We start from the raw sequence: 18,661 nt of genomic DNA, 5'->3' as shown, positions 1-18,661 counted from the left end.
GGGGAGGGCGGGGGGGCCGCGCCCCGGGGAGGCTGGGGGAGCGGGCCAGCAGCTTCCAGCCCTGTCCTGTCATTGAATCCTTTGAAATCGCCCCATGTTTCCTCTCCCCGGCGTTTTCCCTCTCCCTTCAGGCGCTGGTTCCGTTCAGGTGTAGTTTGGCAGCGTGCCCTGGCAGCCAGGAGGACAAGAGGCGGCCTGGGGTGCATCAAGCACAGTGCAAACAGAGGTGGCTGTCCCGCTGTAGTCAGCGCTGTGTGGCCTCCCCTGGAATATTGTGTAGTTCTGGGCTCTGCAGCTGCATCCAGAGGAGGGAATCAAAGCTGGTGAAGGCAGTGGTCTGTGAGAAACAGCTAAGGACTTCGGCTTTGCCTGGTTTGGAGAAAAGAGGCTGAGGGTTGTTCTCATCACTCTACGGCTTCCTGAGGAGGGGAAGCGGAGACACGAGATGCTGATCTCTTCTCCCTGGTATCCAGTGGATGTCCCAGGGTATGTGGCAGTGATTCAAAGCTGCACCAGAAGAGATTTAGATTGAACATTAGGAAGCATTTCTCTTCTGAGAGGGTAGTCAAACACTGGAATAGGCTTTCTAGAGAGGTGGTTCATGCCCCAAGCCTGTCAGCATTTAAGAGGTATTTTAGAAAATGCCCTTAATACATGCTTTAGCTTCTCATCCTCCCTGAAGTGACCAGACAGTTGGACCAGATGATCACTGTAGATTCTTTCCAACTGAGCTATTCTATTCTATTTCATTTTATTTCATCACTGAAATTGAGCTGGTGCTCAATCCCCAAGTTTAGAACGACAGATGGATGTAGGACAGATATAGCATCTGGACATGGCACTTGCATGCATCTTGTCTTTTCCCATGTGTTTTCCCAATCGATCCCTGGCATGGAGAAGTTTCTCCCAATTGCTCTTGTGGCAAAGGTGACTCACATATCCCAATCTGCATTTGACGTGGTGTTGCCAGCAGGTGGAGAGAGCTGCTGCTTCCCCTCTGCTATGCACGGGATGAGCACCGGAGTGCTGGGTGCAAGGACACATGTGGACATACTGGTGAGAGGCCAGAGAAGGGTCAGAGCAATGATTAAGAGTCTGGACCATCTTAAATATGACAAAAGACTGAGAAAGCTGCGACTGTTTAGCCTAGAGAGGAGAAGCCTCAGAAGGCTCTAATCATTAATACAAATTCCTCAAGGAAGGGTGATGGAGGACAGTCAGGCTTTATTCAGTCATGCCCAGTGACAGGAACAGGGGTAAAAGGGACAAACTGAAACACAGGAGGTTTCTCAGGGAACATCAGGGAACACTTTTGTCACCACGAGAGTGACCAAGCACTGGTACAGGTTGCCCAGAGAGGTTGTGGGGTCTCCATCCTTGGAGGTACTCAAAAGCCACCTGGATATGGTCCTGAACAACCAGCTCTAAGATGGTTCTCCTTAAGTAGGGAGTTGGACAAGGTGGCCTCTGAAGGTCCCTTCCAATTGCACTCATTCTGTGGCTGTGATTTCCTTTTCTTTTCCAAGACTGGTGTTTCAGGAAATAACTTAGGAAAATCTAACTCTGCTCTGGCTTAAAAGGGCAATCACAGAACTACCTATGTGCTGACTGTCTCTTGTAACCAGGCACGGGCCAGTTCAGCTTGCTAACCAGTACCAAGTGGTTTTGTTAGTTGGCTGGGGTAGTCTTGTTATATGGCAGTACCTTGTGTCAGCTTTCCAAGGAAACAAGCTGCTGCCAGAAGCTGTGCAGAGCCAGCATGTGATCAGGGAGTGCTCTGGATTTAAATCTTATATGAGATTTAGCTGCTTGCCATCCCCTCGGTGTCACTGTGACATTCATCTGTTCAGGATTTTATTTGCAAGAAAATATCCTCACCTCCATGGCATATCTTCAGAGATTTGAAAGGAGAGATCTCATCACTGGAGCTGTTGGAGCAAGGTGCAGCAGGCTGCTGCACAGTGGCACTTCTAGGGCTGAAGAGTTTGAAGGGTCAGCGTCTAGAAAAACATGTTGTACAAGTTCTTACAAATGCGTGTCTGTATCACACTTAGCAGCTGTTGAAGGTTTGCATTCAAAAGAAAATTGTTTGAAGGCAAAACAGTGGGCTTCAGCCTGTTGAGTATTGTGTTTCATTAACACCTAGCTTTCTCTTTTTGCATTTCCTGTCTTCAGGGGTTTGAATGTTTACATCAATTTAAGTGCTGTTATTTCACTCCTGGCTTTGTTTTTGTCACCTGTGCTTTTATTGTCTAACTTGGTTGTGGCTGATTTTTTATGATTCATCCTCTTCATGTGTTTTTATATTACGGTAATTTGGGTTGTATAGTTCTTGTATTTCTTTCTTTAAATTTTCTAAAAACATTAAAAAGAAATGCTAACATTTTATATAATACAGAAAAAAAATCTTTGTTAATGTTTCATTATACACATATCCCTTTAAAAAAAAATTGGGTTTCTTGTGGTACTTTACGTTCTTCTGTTTTCAAGAAATACAAACTAAAGAACCATGACTAATGTTAATGCCAGAGAAAAGAAACTATATGGCTTTTTTCCCTTCTTCATGTAGTAACTTAGACTAGGCCAAAAGCATTTAAACTGTTCTTTTGGTGTCACAGAGATTATTTTCAACACACATATTCTTGACTCCTAAATTGGTTGTTTTCATGATAAGGATTGTAAACATCTTGCTCTTTTTCTGATTGCTGCTTTATTAGTGAATCACAGCAGATGGTAGTATGGAAGTGAGAACTGCTCTGATGCTCTGTTTTCTTTTTCCATAGATTGTCTGTCTTAAGCTGCTAGATGTGAAATTATTCCGGTTCTTTCTTTAAGGTCAGTTTTGTGTTTTCTTCTGTCCTCATTCCATCGTTTATGTAATTACTGGGAGTGCCACTGCAATTCTGCTTTGCTGTATTACTGGGCATTTTCTCTTCATCTTAGTCTGCATCTTTGGTGCTTTAACATTAAATTATGATTCTCCTCTGGTTTTGTGAACATTAAGGAAAGGCTGAAAACTAATAGTAAATATACTAAGATCTTTGTTGTATTGAAAAATTTTATTGGATTTAACATATTGGTTTGGCTCAAAGGTCGCCTATAGTTCTTGTTAAAGGACTGACAAAATGCAGGAGGAATAAATTAACCCCTTTGTGCAGCTCTGTAACTCATCTTTGTCCAGTGCCACGTATGTTCTCAGAGCCTCATAGAAAGACAAAATATTTTTTGCAGCCTCACAGAATTGCTGTAGCTCAGAGCTTATTATTTGCTAATGACTGAAGCTGTGCCAAAAGCATTATTCTTAACTATCAGTGATTGTGTTCACTTTTTTTTTGTGAGAGAGAAACATGAGGAGGAAGGGAATTGCATATTCCTACCAAGGGAGATTTTTATCTTTAGGCAGTGAATTCAATTTCAGGTCTCCTATAGAAATAAAATTAATCCCATCTGGAAGGGAAAAGTGCTGTGCTATATAGGAGAAATGACTGCAGGAATGTGGTGCTATCTCTGAATGGTGGGTGTATTTTCTGTGATTTTGTGCTGACAGCTTTAAAAAAAAAAAACACAACTAAGTGCTTTTTTTCTCTAGTCTGTGTGACCATGCATCCAGGTCTCCAAACTTCCAATTTAATTTTTACTCTGAAATGAAACTTGTATGAAACTGGTTCTTCTGAGCTTTCATTACCTGAAACCTCATCTTATCTACAAGTAGTAAAACTGCAGCCTGATTCTGCAACTGCTTAAACTGTGTCCTTATCTTCAAGAGCACGAGTGTTTCCATTCAACTCTGCGTTTCTTTGTTGGATAGGGGCTTTGTTCTGTTTTTAACATGTGATTCAAGAAATTTAGTGGTTGCATTTCCCGTTGCTGGGGAGATTTATGTTTACTTTTGAAGTAGCACAGTTGATAAGATTCTTAAAAGAGCATCACAAATGCATTGCCTGTCTACAGCCTTTCTCTTACCCATGCTGTACTGGATGTAGCTCTATGTTTGTTTCTGTGCCAGCTCTATTTTTTGTTTCTGTGCCCCCCTTCTGTTTTTTCAGTCATTCTTTGTTTTTTAGTTTATACTTAATGCTGTGTTCAACAAAGCTCCTGAAATGCTGTAAGTAATAGTTGAACTCTTCCTTCCACATACCTTTCAACGAGAAAATCTACAAGCACAACTTTTGTTTCTAAGAGGCTCCTAGAGAAGGAAACACTACACATGTTAGTCTTTTTAATATGTGGTTTTTATACTGCCTCCCCACATTCACAGTCACAAAATACAGCAGGTACTGTTTTCTTAGTGCTGGACTGGTGACTTTAACAGCATAAGGATTGAGGCTGAGCTTTGGATGTACTTTCATTAATTTTGCTTGGTTTTCTGCTTCAGACAAACCTATATGTGGGTTTTGATTGTAATTTTATTTGGTTTTGGTTTTTTGTTTTCTGTTAAAGAAATATTGCTGGCAGTGGAATTAAGCTATTTCAGAAACAGAAAATTCCAAAATGAACATCAACACTGATTTATGTAGATAAGAGGAATCCTGTGGATTTTAGGAAAAAATGGGATAGTGTCAACCAAAGTAAAAAATCTAGTATGTGAAAGTGCTTGTAACCTTAATTTGGCTAGATCAAATTGTCCTGATTGCTAATTTACTCTGAATTTAAATGCCTATTATCTTTTAAGCAGTGACGTTTGGGTATGTTAAGTATGGAGGATTTAAAAGACTAAAAGTGCTTGGCTCCCTACACAAGTCTTTTGTGCCATGTATATACTGATTAAGATGCTTTTTTTGTGTTAGAAAGAAGGGAAGGGGGACGTTAAGTGATAGAGCTGAAAACTGTACAATAATGCAGATCTCAAAAAAGGAAAAAAATGTGATTGGAGCAACTGCAGCTCTGGCACCTCAAGTGACTGACTGGAATCTGAGCCTTTACCAAAGTATCTGTAAAATTTTGCACATCAAGTTGATTTTGCTTCTTGTTGCGCACTTAGGATGAAGGTAAAATTGCATTTTAAACTGTTCCACAACTGCCTCTCCTTCATACATCATTGGAGCAGAAACCTGACTCTCGAGCATTACAGCACAGGTTTTTACCACTTGAGCTATGGGACTGACAACCCTAATTGGTAGCAGGAGAAGACTTATTCCCTCAGGGCTGAAAAAGGAATATGCTGCTGGCGCCATGTGTTGAGCCTGGGTGTGGGGGGAGGTAAGGAATAAATGAGATAATTAGGAGTTTCTACTGTGTAGTCTCCATGGAACTGGAAATATCAGTATTTCTCTTGCTAAGGTAGGAAAACAAGCGAAAAGGAATAAAGTGCTGTAAAATAACATTTTTTAAAAATAACTGTATTCCTGGGATTGGATCACAGAATAGTTTGTTCTGTTTTTGTGCACATTAATGTAGTTTATTTGGTGGCCAGAAGTTGCACTGTGTCAGCATAAGCAAGCAGGCCAGGCTGTGGGGTATTCAGTCTTCAAGTCTCAGGTATCAGGCCACAGTTTGAATAGTTGCTGCTTTTGCCATGACCTATTTATACACTGTTCCAGGCCACTGCTTACACTTCACACAGGACTTTCTGGAGTGTACAGCCGCTTGTAACAGCAGGATTTTAGGCAGTTTATATGAATAGTCAGTACTGAGTTGCCACAGGTCCCCAGCCAGGGCAAAAAAAGTCTTACTTATGGTATCATGAATATTTGGGTGGGGAATGAAGAATTCCAGCAAGTAGTTAATCCAGGATTCTTATCTTTCTTTTTTTCTTTTTTTTTTAAATCTGCACATTTCACAGTAGCACTCTTCATTCTTTCCCACATTCTAAAGATTCTTCTTTGTTAAATTCAGTGTGAAATAATGTTACTGACACTTGACTCTGTATTCCTCTTTAATTCTTTACCCAGGAGTCCTTTCCTCTGTTGGAGATGTATATTAGATGTTGCTATTGATTTGTCAGTCCCTTCTCTGTAACATGTTGATGTCTGCAAAATAAACCAGGATTCTGCTCCTCAAACTCTGCTTCAAAGTTGAAATTACATTATTCTACTTTTCCCAATTTTATATGGATATTTTAGTAGAGAACATTTTTGCATGCCTCTATTTAAGCGTTCCTCTTTGTGTTCAGTACATAATGTGTTTCAGCCGGACCACAGGCTGCTCCATGGGTTGATGTTGTCCAGGGGTCCAAGTTCAGCCTTTGAGGGACCCTCATGGGTCCCTTCATGGGTTTTTAGTATTTTTGTCCTATTTAACCTACTCATTATTGCTTCTATGTAATCTTCCAGTCCTGAGAGAGGAGATACTGAGCATTTTCTTCTGCAGTCCATCGTTTTATCCCAATTGTTTCCTTGTTTTGTTCTAGCAGTGGAGTTCTTAGCCACCTTGGAAGATTCTTTTAATCAATTATTGTTGCAAAAAATTGCTACAAATGATTTTGCTGCTTTTTCTTTTAAGGAAATCATTGGTAACTGTTAATCAAACATACTGAACTGTTAGGCTGTCTTTTAGATTGCTAACTGGGAAATTGAAAATAGTTACTGCCCTCTTTGAAGAGAAAGCTTTTCTAATCACAGTACAAAGTAGCAGAAAAATATGAAAACATGCTAAATAAATGCTGAAAGGAGTTTCCATCTTTCATTTTATTGAGAAAAGTTGAAGTTTTGTTAGTTTGTTGTTTTTTGGGTTTTTTTTTTGATGGTTCCTTTCCATTCATAACTTTGTATAAAAGCCTTTTGTGCTTCACTCTACTCTTGCCTCTTGAAGTAAGTTGCTGCATCAACAAGGCAGTCTGACACAAAAATGCCTGATAGTTCAAATTAGGTAATAAAGATTAGGTATGTGGCCTTACTACATATATGGTGTGTGATCTGGAGTGCATGATCACTTGTAACACCAGAATTTTAGGCTGTTTATATGAATAGTCAGTACTGAGTTGCCACAGGTCCCCAGCAGGACAGAAAAAGTCTTGTTTGTGGTATCTGTTGGTGAACTATCTATGGTGTTTGTTATGTGAACTTACTGTAAGTTCTGTTATCATACATTTATTTAACATATTTTGTCTTCATTTTAGATAACACCTTAGAAGACAAAAAGAACCCAAAGACACTATGTTCAGCTTCTTCCGAAAAAGTCAAGATTCAAAGAAGGTCACAGTGCCAGAGAGAGAAGCAGATGGATTTGTTATTGTGGGTAAGTGGTGCTTCTGTATAAAGTGATTCTTTCATCTTTGAAATTTTGATCTTGAAGTTTCTTTGAGATGCTTAGACTAAATGCAATGTTATGATAAGCCATGATAAAAATTGTTCAGTATTCTTACTTTTCCTGACAAAGTTAATTTTCCTAGTCTGCTCATTTGGACTAAATAGCTGAAGTTTTATTTACATAAGTCTGAACTCATATTCAGGACCACTGAAAATGTAATTTCTTGTTTTCCTTTCATACTGAGTGGGGAGGAGTTACATCCTTACAAAACAGTGAAGGTCAAAGTTTAGGCTTCTAGCTTTATGATTAGAATTGTGGGAAGGGAATATCTTACTGCAGTTTTTAAAGGACTGGCTTTTATTCAGGTTCCTTCATTTTCATTTTACCCCCAGACTTTTTATGTTAGAAGCCAAGAAGTGCTTATGCATTTCTGGTCATGGTGAATGTAGATGCTCTGTCTCAAAACCTGACTCTTTAGTTTGATAAGAATTACGCAGTTTAGCAGTTTAGGGTTTTCAAAGTGTTCTTGTTATTCAAAAACTAATCTGAAGTATACACACCTGTGAATTGGCTAAATTTGGAGCTTTGATCATGCTCTTACAGTTTTGCAGGTCATCTTAAGTGTGCAGAACAGGAAAAAATATTGCTGTTATGCTGAAACATCCTTTTCTTTTTTCTCTTTTGACAATTTGTTTTCCTCCTTGTGAATCTATCATTATCAATATTCAGCTTCTGCTGCTCTGATTTACTGACTCATTCTTATCAGGAATCTTACAGTGTTTAAGTCTGTTTAAGTATTACTTCTTCTTGAGCATTTTCAAGTCAGAGAAGTCCTTAGATTATTGAAGTCTACAGTATGAAAGACTATTGGAACCCTTTCTGAGAACTTAGATTTTTGGCAAAAGTTCTCCATTAAAACAAATCTGTTTCACATCTGTGACTGTGTTGTCATGCTTAATGGCTGCCTTCTACTAGATTTTGTTCACCTGCAGCAGTTCTGATGGCTACATCAAGTCACTCCAGCATTTGCATTGTGGAAGGGTCAAAGGAGACACATCATCATCCCCAAAATGTCTGGAGACCATTTAGCATTTCAGTTTCTGTAATAGGCAGAATTCTGCACCCAAATGTTGCTATGTCCTGATTGTGCATTCAATTTAGCTTCATTACTTTTTCCTGAAATGCTGTCAGTGACTATTTAAACTTTGTTTACATAAATTCACATAAAATTTATCTGTTAAATATAAATTTAAGAATGATCAATTTCATTTGAGTCTTCTCTTTTTTTTTTATTTTTTGCTCAGACAGAAGTTAATTTTGCTGTCTGCAGTGAAATGGACTACACTGGCAGAAGAGCTGCCGTCAACCTTATCAGTGAAGCATATCACTGCCTTGCAAGACAAATGTAGTTGCAGAATTATGGGTCAGGACTTTAGCAGATATTTATCTGGAAGGGGTGTTCTTGTCTAGGAACAGTGTCAGTGGGAAAAAAACCCCAAACCACAACACTTAGCCATTCTGTTACTTAGTATTTTGGTACTCAGATGGAATGTTCTGAAGCTTTTCTAAACTGCTGTAAAATATTCTAGAAATCCAATAGTAAATATCTTTAACACATCTCAGTAGCAGATTTCTAGGACCATAAGTGTGAATACTACTGTACGCAGTGAACACTCGGAGGGAGTGAGAACTCAATTTCTGACATTTTAAGTTGGTTCTTAAACCCGGTCTTTCATTCAGACCATATAAGAACAAAAAGCCTAGTTCACCAATCTACTGCAGACATGGGAGGAATCTTTCTGTATTGGTTGATATTTGAAAAAGTGAGAAGAAAATTCAGTGCTTTATTGAGAAAGCTCCATCACAGCTATTGCCGTGTCAAATCCTGAGAATGATTTTTTCTTTACTTTTCATAACTTCTCCAAGTCTTGTTATAAATTGCTATATTTGAAATCTACCTTTTCCTTGTAAAGTATCAATGCATTTGGGAATTCAGTGTCTGACTAGAAAGGTGACTCATAAAAACAGCAGAATCAAGAAAACCAACTTTGCAGCCTAGCAGCTGAATGAAATCCTCTATTTTAGCTTTTAGGGTAAATATTGCATGTGTGGGAGTCAAGCAAAAATAATTTGTAATTCTCTCTCTAGAAAATAAATATAAAATATAATTTCCTACCAGAGACTAAAACATTTTTGTGTCTAACTACCAGTTCACTTATTTTCTGGATACTGGTCATCTCATCTCTTCATGAAGCTGTAAAAATTGTGCTTGTTCTATAACAGGCAGAACTATCACTATGAAGAGAGAAAAGAGGCTTATGAAATAGGTATAACACATGCAGTTGGTTTTGATGAGTGAATCAAATGCAGAAATATGGAAAAATGTTTCAGAGGCTTTCCTGATCATCACAAATTGTTTTTAATGTTAACATTCTGAAAGCCAGAATTAAGAAAACAAGTAATTTTCAGTTAGCTTGGGAATCTTGGAGAGTAGTGGTTCTTTAGGCTTTCGTAATATAAAATAAATTCCAACCTACCATTCATTGCTAGCCTTAGAGAAAAATACAGTTTTAATGCATTTTGGTTTGGCACACAACTAAAAATCTCCCAGCAGCCTTAAAGATCCAAATGTCTTGTAGTTCTAATCTCAGTCTAAGATCAGGAACTGAAAAACTGAGACAGCAATGCTGCTTCCCATGCGTGTTTGGCAAGACAGTCAGAAACTCTGCAAAATTCCCATGGTGCTGATGGTGCAACTGGGGTGGGTGGTTTTTCCTTGAAGCAACTGAAAGATCATAGAATCATAGAATGGTTTGGGTTGGAAGGCACTTTTAAAGATCATTTAGTCCAACCTGCCTCCATGGGCATGAACATCCTTCAATAAACCTTGTCATTCAAAGCTCTGTGCAGCCTGACTTTGAAGATGACTTTTCTGGGCAACCTATTCCAGTGTCTCATCACCCTCATCATTTAAAAAATCATATAAATAACTAAAATCAATTAGAATATTGTTCTGTAGGTCCTCTTTTAAAAGGACTGAGAGAAGTTAATTTTGTCTTCAGGTTTGGTTTAAGAGCCCAATGTGCAGGGTCTTGTTTACTTTTCCAGAAAGAATTGCAGTGAGCCAGAGGGTGGGAGCAGCAAATGCTGGTGGCTCCAGCAGGCAGGTGAGCCTGCAGCCCAGCAAGGGTGCCAAGGGCACAGGGGCTTGGGCACAGATCTCAGTGAGGAGCAGGGCAGTGCCACACTCCCTGGACAAGGACATCACAGCTCTGGGGACAGTGACCGGGGCCAGCCGAGACCTCGGTGCCAGACACTTCTGCAAGGATCAGGCACAACTGAGGCCAGGCCAGGAAGCTGGGTCAGTGTTGTGGTAACTCAGGTTCCCAGGCATCCCTGCAGGCTGCTTTTGGCAAGGACCAAGGAATGAGGCTTCTCCCAGAGCTCTCTGCCTGGCCCTGCTGGATGTGCTCAGGCTGCATCGTGTCTGTGCTGGCCATGGGCACAGAGAGACAAAGCCCTGGCACTAGGAAGGGGCTGCTGAGCCCTGTGCTGTGCTCAGGGCTGGACAGCCAGGAGGGTTGTGTTGTCTCTCACTGTGTCTGCAGGCAGCACAGTTCTCTGAGGAACTCTTGATCTGATCCTTTGACCATGCCTGAGTTCAAGGCTTTGTTTACTTTTGACTTGTGATTTAAAGGGAAATCTGTTCCATGGATTTAAGAGTTGTTGGGTTTTGTTTGGTTTTCTCTCAGGGATCTTTTTATGTTGGGTATTGGAGTGGAGTAAATGGTCTGGAGAAGCAGCTCAGTTACAGGTGCTGACAAACCTGATTTTTAAACATATTTAACTTCTGTTTTCTTCCCTGAACCTAGGACAGATTTCACTTTCATTTTTTAACGTGTAAATTAACATGGGCTGTCATTTCAGAGCTCTGCTCTCAGCTTCAGGAGCAGACCTCTTAACAAGTGGTAGGGCGTATTGGTACTTACAGGGAGCACTTAAGAGTCATCTAAGGGTTGTTTTCTGAGATTGAGAAATTTTGTAATGAAGTTTTTCAACGAGGAAATGCCGAACGAAAAGTGAACAGGCACAGGATTCTCATCAGAGTAGAGTGATTGTCACAGACACAGGGAGGCTGTGGCCATGATAAGAAAGTTTGGCAGGAATTTTGTACTAAATATACACTTCTGCACTGTGAACCTCCATTCTTTCTACTGGGCTTTCCTAGAGCTATCTAGGACAGGCATCTAGAATTTATGAGCAATTTTTGGTTTAATGCTTATTTGTTAATATTTATCCCTAATGTAGTAAGCATGATTTTTGCCTGTCAGGTTTCCTGTCAATAGAAAGTAGTCACAGACATAAGAAATTAAGGGTTTTGAAATCTCTTCCAAATAAATAGAAGGATCTGTGGTATTTAAATGAGTCTTGGATTTGTTCAATTAACCAGTGTCCCTTCTAGTTCAATGATGATGTTTGAAGAGAAAAAACTCTACAGAGCAAACGTGTTCAGGCTTGCACCAGCATCTAAAATATCACAGAAAAGGAGGTGGGAACTACTGTTTCTCATCCTGTGAGATGAAATACAGTATAAGGCAATTATTTCTTCCTTATTAAAAATACAGAAAAGTACAGAAACTGGTACTAATACCAGTTGACAGGTAGAAGATTTGGGAACTTTTTGTGAGAAGTGTGATATTGTTGATTTCATTATTACAACCTGCTATCACAAAGTCAGGAACATAATGGGCTGCAAAAAGAATGCACAGGGAGTTTGATAAATTGTGGTGGATGATAACAGGTATTCTTATCCTAAAATTTTGGTGGTCAGGTATGACTTACTCTTTTAAGTTAATCTCAGCAAGGCATTTGAACTTTAGCTTATTTCAAATGAGGTACTTGCACCTTCCTCTGAGGTGTTCAGTATCTATATTGTTGAGTTAAATCAGTATTATAATTCCTTCTTAGGGGATCATCCTCATCTGTAGGCAGGAGTATCCTCACTCCTCTGTGAAACTGTGAAAAGGATGATTTACCTCCAGATGAAAGCTTCCCTTTGTCAACTGCAGTTATATTGCAGAAGAACATCCTTAACAAATGGGAAATCTTCTGTACTGAAGTTACCAAAAAGTAAAATAATAAGGCCAAGTCAGCTTTTAGTTTTGGAAATCTAGATTGTTTTTCCAAAGAACAATTTTATGAATACTTGTTCCTTTCCAAATTGCAATTTCTGTTTTGCCAAGAATTTACTCTGCATGCAGGTAGTTTTTTGGAGTACTTTGGATAAAGTGCATATTTGAATTCAGTGACACCCCCAGTGTTGCCCAACATGGAAAAAGGCCATACAATAGGATCCTTACAGTTTCCATATTGATCTTAGTAGTAGAGATCTCTACATATATTTTTTAAGAACTCCTTAAATGTTTGCCTCTGAGAGAAATGTATATATGTATAAATTTTCTGGAGTGAATCTGTTATGAAATGGAAATTTATTATATTGATACTCCTGAAACAAAGGAGTACCTCCATACTAGTTCATTACTGCTAATCAAATAGTTTTTCTGCTTTCTTCCCTCTGCATACACACTTCAAAGATAAAATGCATCAAGAGATTTGTAAAATCTTAGTGCTACTGCTGCTGTTTGTTTTCCAGGAGTTAGTAGTAATGTGTAGTAAGTCCCTGTAAATATCTACTTTGCTTTCTCATTAATATTTAAGGAGCTTTTGAGTGGTGCTAGTAAGGAAGGTTGGACTGCAGTGTTTTAAAATATACTGTTACATTAAAGAAATGTACAAGGCATTGTGCCAGTTGGAAAAAAGCAGTGTCTCAATGTCCTTTCATTTTCTGCATCAATGGGCTTACATTACCTATTTTTTTATATAACAGCAAGCGCTTGTGTAGTTACTTCTAACCTCATAGTTTTTGAATAACCAGCTACTGGTTTTTTATGGGTTTTGAGGGTAAAATATTTAATATTAACTTTACAGTAATCTGAGATTTGGGGATATCTATTAATACTTTTATCTAAAGAATATTTTGTATGTGTCAGCCTGTCCCACAGTAAGTGAACCCTTTTGATGCACACTAAGAAGTTACAGTATTTGAAGTGACCTCTTTCCTGAAGTGCTGCTTTATGGTTTTTATACTGAAAAACCACGGTAGTTCATCTGGGCATTGAATTTTGCAGCCAGAGTTGATTGAAAAGGGCGGAGGAGGAATTCAGAAGAAACAGTCCTCTCCTGTTACCGATCCTTAGTTGCATAAGGAGGTAATGTCTCCGCTTCATTCAGTGATGAAGTCAAACTAATCCTCTTTGGGACTAATTTTGCACAAAAACAACCTGCGCTTTTCAGTGGTGCCGCTAGATGGGGATTTCCCTCGGATTCAGGGCTCCCAGAGCTTTGCTCTCCCCCTTTCACACACAAAAGTGCAGTAGTAGTAATTATCAGTGCACCATTTGATTAGACTGTAGGTTTTCAAGAGATTTATAAAAAGCTTTTTAAAGCCTAATATCAAATCTATAATGACATTCCAACCTAATAAAAACAATGAAGCTTGAAATGTTGACAGCATGTATCTAGATGTTGGCTTGTAATTCGTTCCAAACAGATCTGTTGAGGCCCATGTGGGACCTAAATAACACAAAGAAGTAAATTTGCATATTTTACAGCAGGGGGAAAAAACAGAATGCAAAAACATGAATAATTAGGAGCACAAGCTTCATGCTATATTAATACTGTTGAAAAGCATGTGTTGATTGTGTTCTGAAAGCCAGTAGTGATTTGGTTGAGTGAACTCAGTCAGCATCTCTTATGCAGATTAAAGGATCTGGGTTACAGAACAACTGAAATTCATTGTTTTGCTGTATAAGGAGGTATATTTCTTAAAGTAAATGCTTTTTTTTTCCTCTTGGATTCTATACAGCAGGAGTCTTTCTCTTTAATGCATCATCAAAGAATGTTTTTGTTCACAAATGACTGTGCATTTCTTCATTTATTTGTACACCTCTAGATTTTAAAAACAGTTCTCTCAGCCACAAATCAGATGTTAGTATATTTAGCACTTTAGTATACATGACCTACTTACTTTTCATTCCACATAATTTCTCTTCCTTTTGCTTTCTAGGGCTTGAGCCCCTGGAACATACTTATGATGCTTTCATGCTATGAATTTATTATTTTTAAATTTGCAGAAAATGCCCTTCTCAAAATGTTAGCATACAGCCCAGTTTTGAATCTGAATATTGTGAATGGTTGTGTTGGCTTCTGTTGATTGTAACATAAAATGTATAGCATACTTTTTATGAAAGAAAAGGTTATTTACTTAAAAATGGTAAATAGTATCAAAAGTGATTTATTGTTTACTTTGGCTGAATATTGTCTTGGCCCCTTAACTCACAACTATCTTAAAAACTTACCTGGTTTTGACCATGGACTCAAGGGAGGAGAAAAGAAAGAAGATGAAGGCTTCTTGTTTAACTTGTTTTTATGCTGGCAAGAAAGAATTATGTGCTGCTGTATCAAGCAGCTTTATTTTGGGACTTTAAGAGACAAAATGCACAGAACCAAACACTTGCATTCTGTCTATTAAGCACATCTTCTTAATTTGCATAACCAAAGGAAGAAAATGGTAAAATGTAGCCGTCTTTTTAGAAGTTGATGTAATTGTAAGAGGTTAAAGAGGCATCTGGCAAAAGGTTGTTTTGAGGTCACACATGCATCTGGCAGTTTGCTGCCAGTCCTCTAAGAAAATATTGGTTGGGGTTGCATTCCTGTTTTTCATATTAACTGCCTTCAGACTTGATGTATAATAGTCACTTTCTACAATCCAGGTCTCCAAAGTGCTCCTCAGAGGTTTGGTCCTACTGATTTTAGTTTTTGCAAATACTGATGGAAGCAGACTATGCTTAAGTAAGAAAATCCTTTTTTTGCTAGAAATTTTTTCTTAGAAAAAATGAAGACTTTTTTTGGACATGACTGGTCTACAATGATGTTTACATAGCTGAGGTTGTATTCTTTAACCTTTCTTATAGTAGGGTGATCACTTTTGACACCTGGCTTCTGACAGTTCTACTCCCATATGTAGAAGTTGACTTTCTAGTAGCAGTGCCATAGTCTATTGGCCTATATACCATTCTTAAAGCAATTTGAAGTTGAAATATACAAAAGGAAAACACCTATTGCCTATTGTAAAACAGAGTAAAAGCAGCAAAATATAGTGTAAAAGTATGGATTTTCATATGCTGGTTGTAAACTTTGTTTCCCAGAACATGTTGGTCATTAAATCACTTTTAGAATTAAAAGTTTCTTTGCTTTATGATGCAAAGACAATAGTTGAGGGTATGAGAACATATTTTTAGGCCAAGTCTGATTTGCCTATATGCAGTGGACTCAGAGCTACAGCTAACTGAAAAACAGGAGGTGAAAAACGTGTTGCAGGAGCACAAGTTGATGTTCTGGCAAGTGATAAATTCAGGTTGAAGTCCCTCTTTCAGCAATTTACAGCATACTTACATGATCATTCCTTGCAAAGAGGGCCCTAGTCATTAGCTCATGCAATCACTGCCTGTCTGGTTGGAGTCATTCATACTTCTACAGATGTTAATCAGTGTTAATTTTCTCAGAAGGAAATGTAATGCTGAATTGATTTTACATACACCCCTTGCTATCTCTTGCAAATAAATGTTTTTGTACTTTTTTGTTTTCAGTAGAAGAAGAAAAATTAAAATTACTTTTCCAAAGATAGTGTTTTTATTATTTTTAATTAGATACTATAAAGAAACTCAGTAAGGTTTTGTTTTGTGTTTTACAAGTGCTTCAAATCAGTCATATCATAGGCCTCAAGGTGAAATAGTGACATAAGTGTAAGGCTTTTCCTTAAAAATGAAAGGTAGCTTGTCACCTTGGCAAGAAATATGTGGGTTTTTTTAGCTGCTCCTTCTTGGTATACTAGTTGAGTGCATTTTCAGTACATTTCAGGAAAAATACATTAAAGGATATAGGGGACTTACCCATTGAGTTATTTTGCATTTCAGTGCTATTTCATTTGTTTTTGCCCTTACACGTCTTTGGAGGCTGCCAAAAATATAATGTGCTTTCTGATGTCTGTTCACAGAGCTGAATGATCTTCAGCTTTTACATAGTGCTTTCCTCCATAAATGAGGGTTCTGTGGACAACAATGACATTTATTCTCTTCCTTCAGTCAAAAAGAAGCATTTGCACACAACATTGACCATGGCTTGCTGGGGAAATTATGCAGTAATCATTATGTTCTGACATGATCATTTAACTTTGTGCTTTTTATATCTTTTAGGAAATCTCCACTTATTTTAGTAAATTAGTGCTATTTCCATTGTCATGGGGATATCCTACATGACAGTGAAAAATAAGGAAGAATGCAACTACCTCCTAGAACTAGTGGGTTGATTCATTTGTGCAGTTTGTTTATCTGTTAGCACACCCCCTGCTGTTAGTAGTTACCCATCTACACTACAGGATATAATCCCAGCCTCAATTCTGTATATTATTTCCTCAATTTACACATGGCTATTTGCTATAAAAACTGTGTACAGGGCAAAAATTATAATGGACAGAAAACACTTCAAAAGCTTAAGTTGATTTAACTCAGAAAGTTGGTACAGTGTGTTTCTCTCTCTTTCCTCTTCCCAGCAGTTGACATAAATGTGGGATTTCAAATTCATTCAGCAGATGAATACAATCTCTTCATTTCCTTCTTGTTTTCGCCAGGGTGTCTAATTGAAGTTAGGGGAACATGGATTAGGTGGATATGGATTTGTTATTTTGTCTATAAGAATACAAGTACAAACTGCAGGGAAATCTCACAGTTGGAAGTATTGAGTTGTCAGTGATGAGGCTCATTTGTTTTGGTGCTTTGGTTTCTTGTGGTGTTTTTTGTGGGTTTTGTTTGGTTTTCAGTTATCCCCAGATTAAAGATGATGTTTTTAAGCATGTAACTGCCATGTGCAATATAGATTTTTTTTTCAGTTAAATTGGGCAAACTTCCTTAAAATGATTCAAAGTCACAGATCTTTCGTGGAGCAAAACAAAGCAAACCAGAAAATATTCTTGCTGTTAGACTGTATAATTTAAAGTATATTTTTCCTGAGATCTGTCTGGAGCAGCAGTATACTGCAGTTCAGGATTTAAGCTCATGGTTTTTGTACTCCCAGGTGAATAAGGGACAGCAACAATTCAAAAACCATGATATTAATTTTTGTCCTTATTTCAGTCAGTTTGAAACTTCAGGGTTTTTTGAGAGGGATGGAATGGAACTGGCTATTTCTTTGCCATTTTATTTTTCAGTGGGAACTTGCCTACCTGATTCCTTCTGAATTATTTCATCCATAGGTCTTGCAGAAGGGCAGGACTACAGAAGATTCACTTTACAAAAACATTAGAAAAGCTATTGGAGCAGAAAGCATTCAATATTATCTTTAAAAGATTCTTATTAAACACACATACCAATGCACCCTTCATTAGGAGGCAAACTTGTGGAGAGGATTTTTTTCGTTGGAACTGTTTTCTTTTACTAACCCACAAGTTATGTCAACACTCTTATAAAAAGATGCATGAAGAGCTTTTCATTAGGTCTAAGTACTGACTCCAGTTGAATATAAACTTCAGTTGGATATACCAGTGCTTATGAAAATTTACTTCTGCTTTACCACTGAGCAACCCAAAGGTGAGACCCAGTAAAGAACAAATAGCAGTTTTCAACTCATGTACTGTGTTTTTAAAAATTAGGAAAGAGAGAACCAAGAAGTAGAATTAAGCATCTCTGAAATTTATTTTACAAAATCTGTTTAGAGCATATTTCCATAAAATGACCTACTGGAAAAAGCAGAGACCAGCAATAAGCTTGAATGCTTGGTATGCTCCAGAGTTGAAGTGTCTGAATAAAGGCACCATACCTCAAGCAAATCTGTCCACTTGACTCAAGACCAAAAGCTGAAGTTACAGCATGTTCTTCTTGAAATATGTTTGGTGTGTATTTGTGCTTATTCAAGCATTCATCTGAGAAGTGGGAGACCTCAGCTCGAGCTCTGCATAGGCTGAGTGCTGTCAGATGCACATCTTCCAGCATCAAGGTCTAAAAGTCCAGTGAGAGGACTCCCAGTGTTTATACTGGCTGCAGAGTGGTTCTACTTCAATAATGCAAGACACAGGGGCTTCTCTGATACTGCATGAGCCATTGAACTTCAGTGGCCTGTGAGTATGAAAATGGGAATATTGATCTCTGCTCCCTGGCCCGTGTGTGGTGCTTTTTTTATTTCTTAAAATGAAATGACTAAAGCTTTTGAAAAAAATTTCCAGCACGAGGAGACAGAATGTGTTGCCAACCTCTAGGCATCAGGCTCAGACTTGTTCTGATTTGTTTTACTTCTGTCCCAGGCAACCTTTCCTTTTTGGGTGAACCAGGTCCAGCTTCCAAAGAAAGGGGAGAAAGGTTCC

At 38.3% G+C, this 18,661-nt stretch overlaps 2 protein-coding genes across 2 annotated transcripts in view; one reads left to right on the top strand and one right to left on the bottom strand.

Moving 5' to 3' along the window:
* The window catches only part of RPA3 (replication protein A3), a 5,076-nt gene extending 4,024 nt beyond the window's left edge, over positions 1-1,052 (bottom strand). Inside the window, exons 1-2 of the mRNA XM_005418624.1 lie at positions 937-1,052; positions 414-507 (exon numbers count right to left, since the gene is read on the bottom strand). Coding sequence (XP_005418681.1) covers positions 414-507; positions 937-1,052 — 210 coding nt within the window. The remainder of the gene's footprint in view (positions 1-413; positions 508-936) is intronic.
* Positions 1,053-2,751: 1,699 nt separating this feature from the next.
* Positions 2,752-18,661, top strand: part of UMAD1 (UBAP1-MVB12-associated (UMA) domain containing 1) — a 76,188-nt gene continuing 60,278 nt past the window's right edge. Inside the window, exons 1-2 of the mRNA XM_005418563.3 lie at positions 2,752-2,835; positions 7,058-7,176. Coding sequence (XP_005418620.1) covers positions 7,095-7,176 — 82 coding nt within the window. The 5' untranslated portion in view covers positions 2,752-2,835; positions 7,058-7,094. The remainder of the gene's footprint in view (positions 2,836-7,057; positions 7,177-18,661) is intronic.

Source organism: Geospiza fortis, unplaced genomic scaffold, assembly GCF_000277835.1.
Source record: "Geospiza fortis unplaced genomic scaffold, GeoFor_1.0 scaffold138, whole genome shotgun sequence".
In the NCBI taxonomy this organism is placed as follows: Eukaryota; Metazoa; Chordata; class Aves; order Passeriformes; family Thraupidae; genus Geospiza; species Geospiza fortis.
This window is presented reverse-complemented; position numbering and strand designations above follow the sequence as displayed.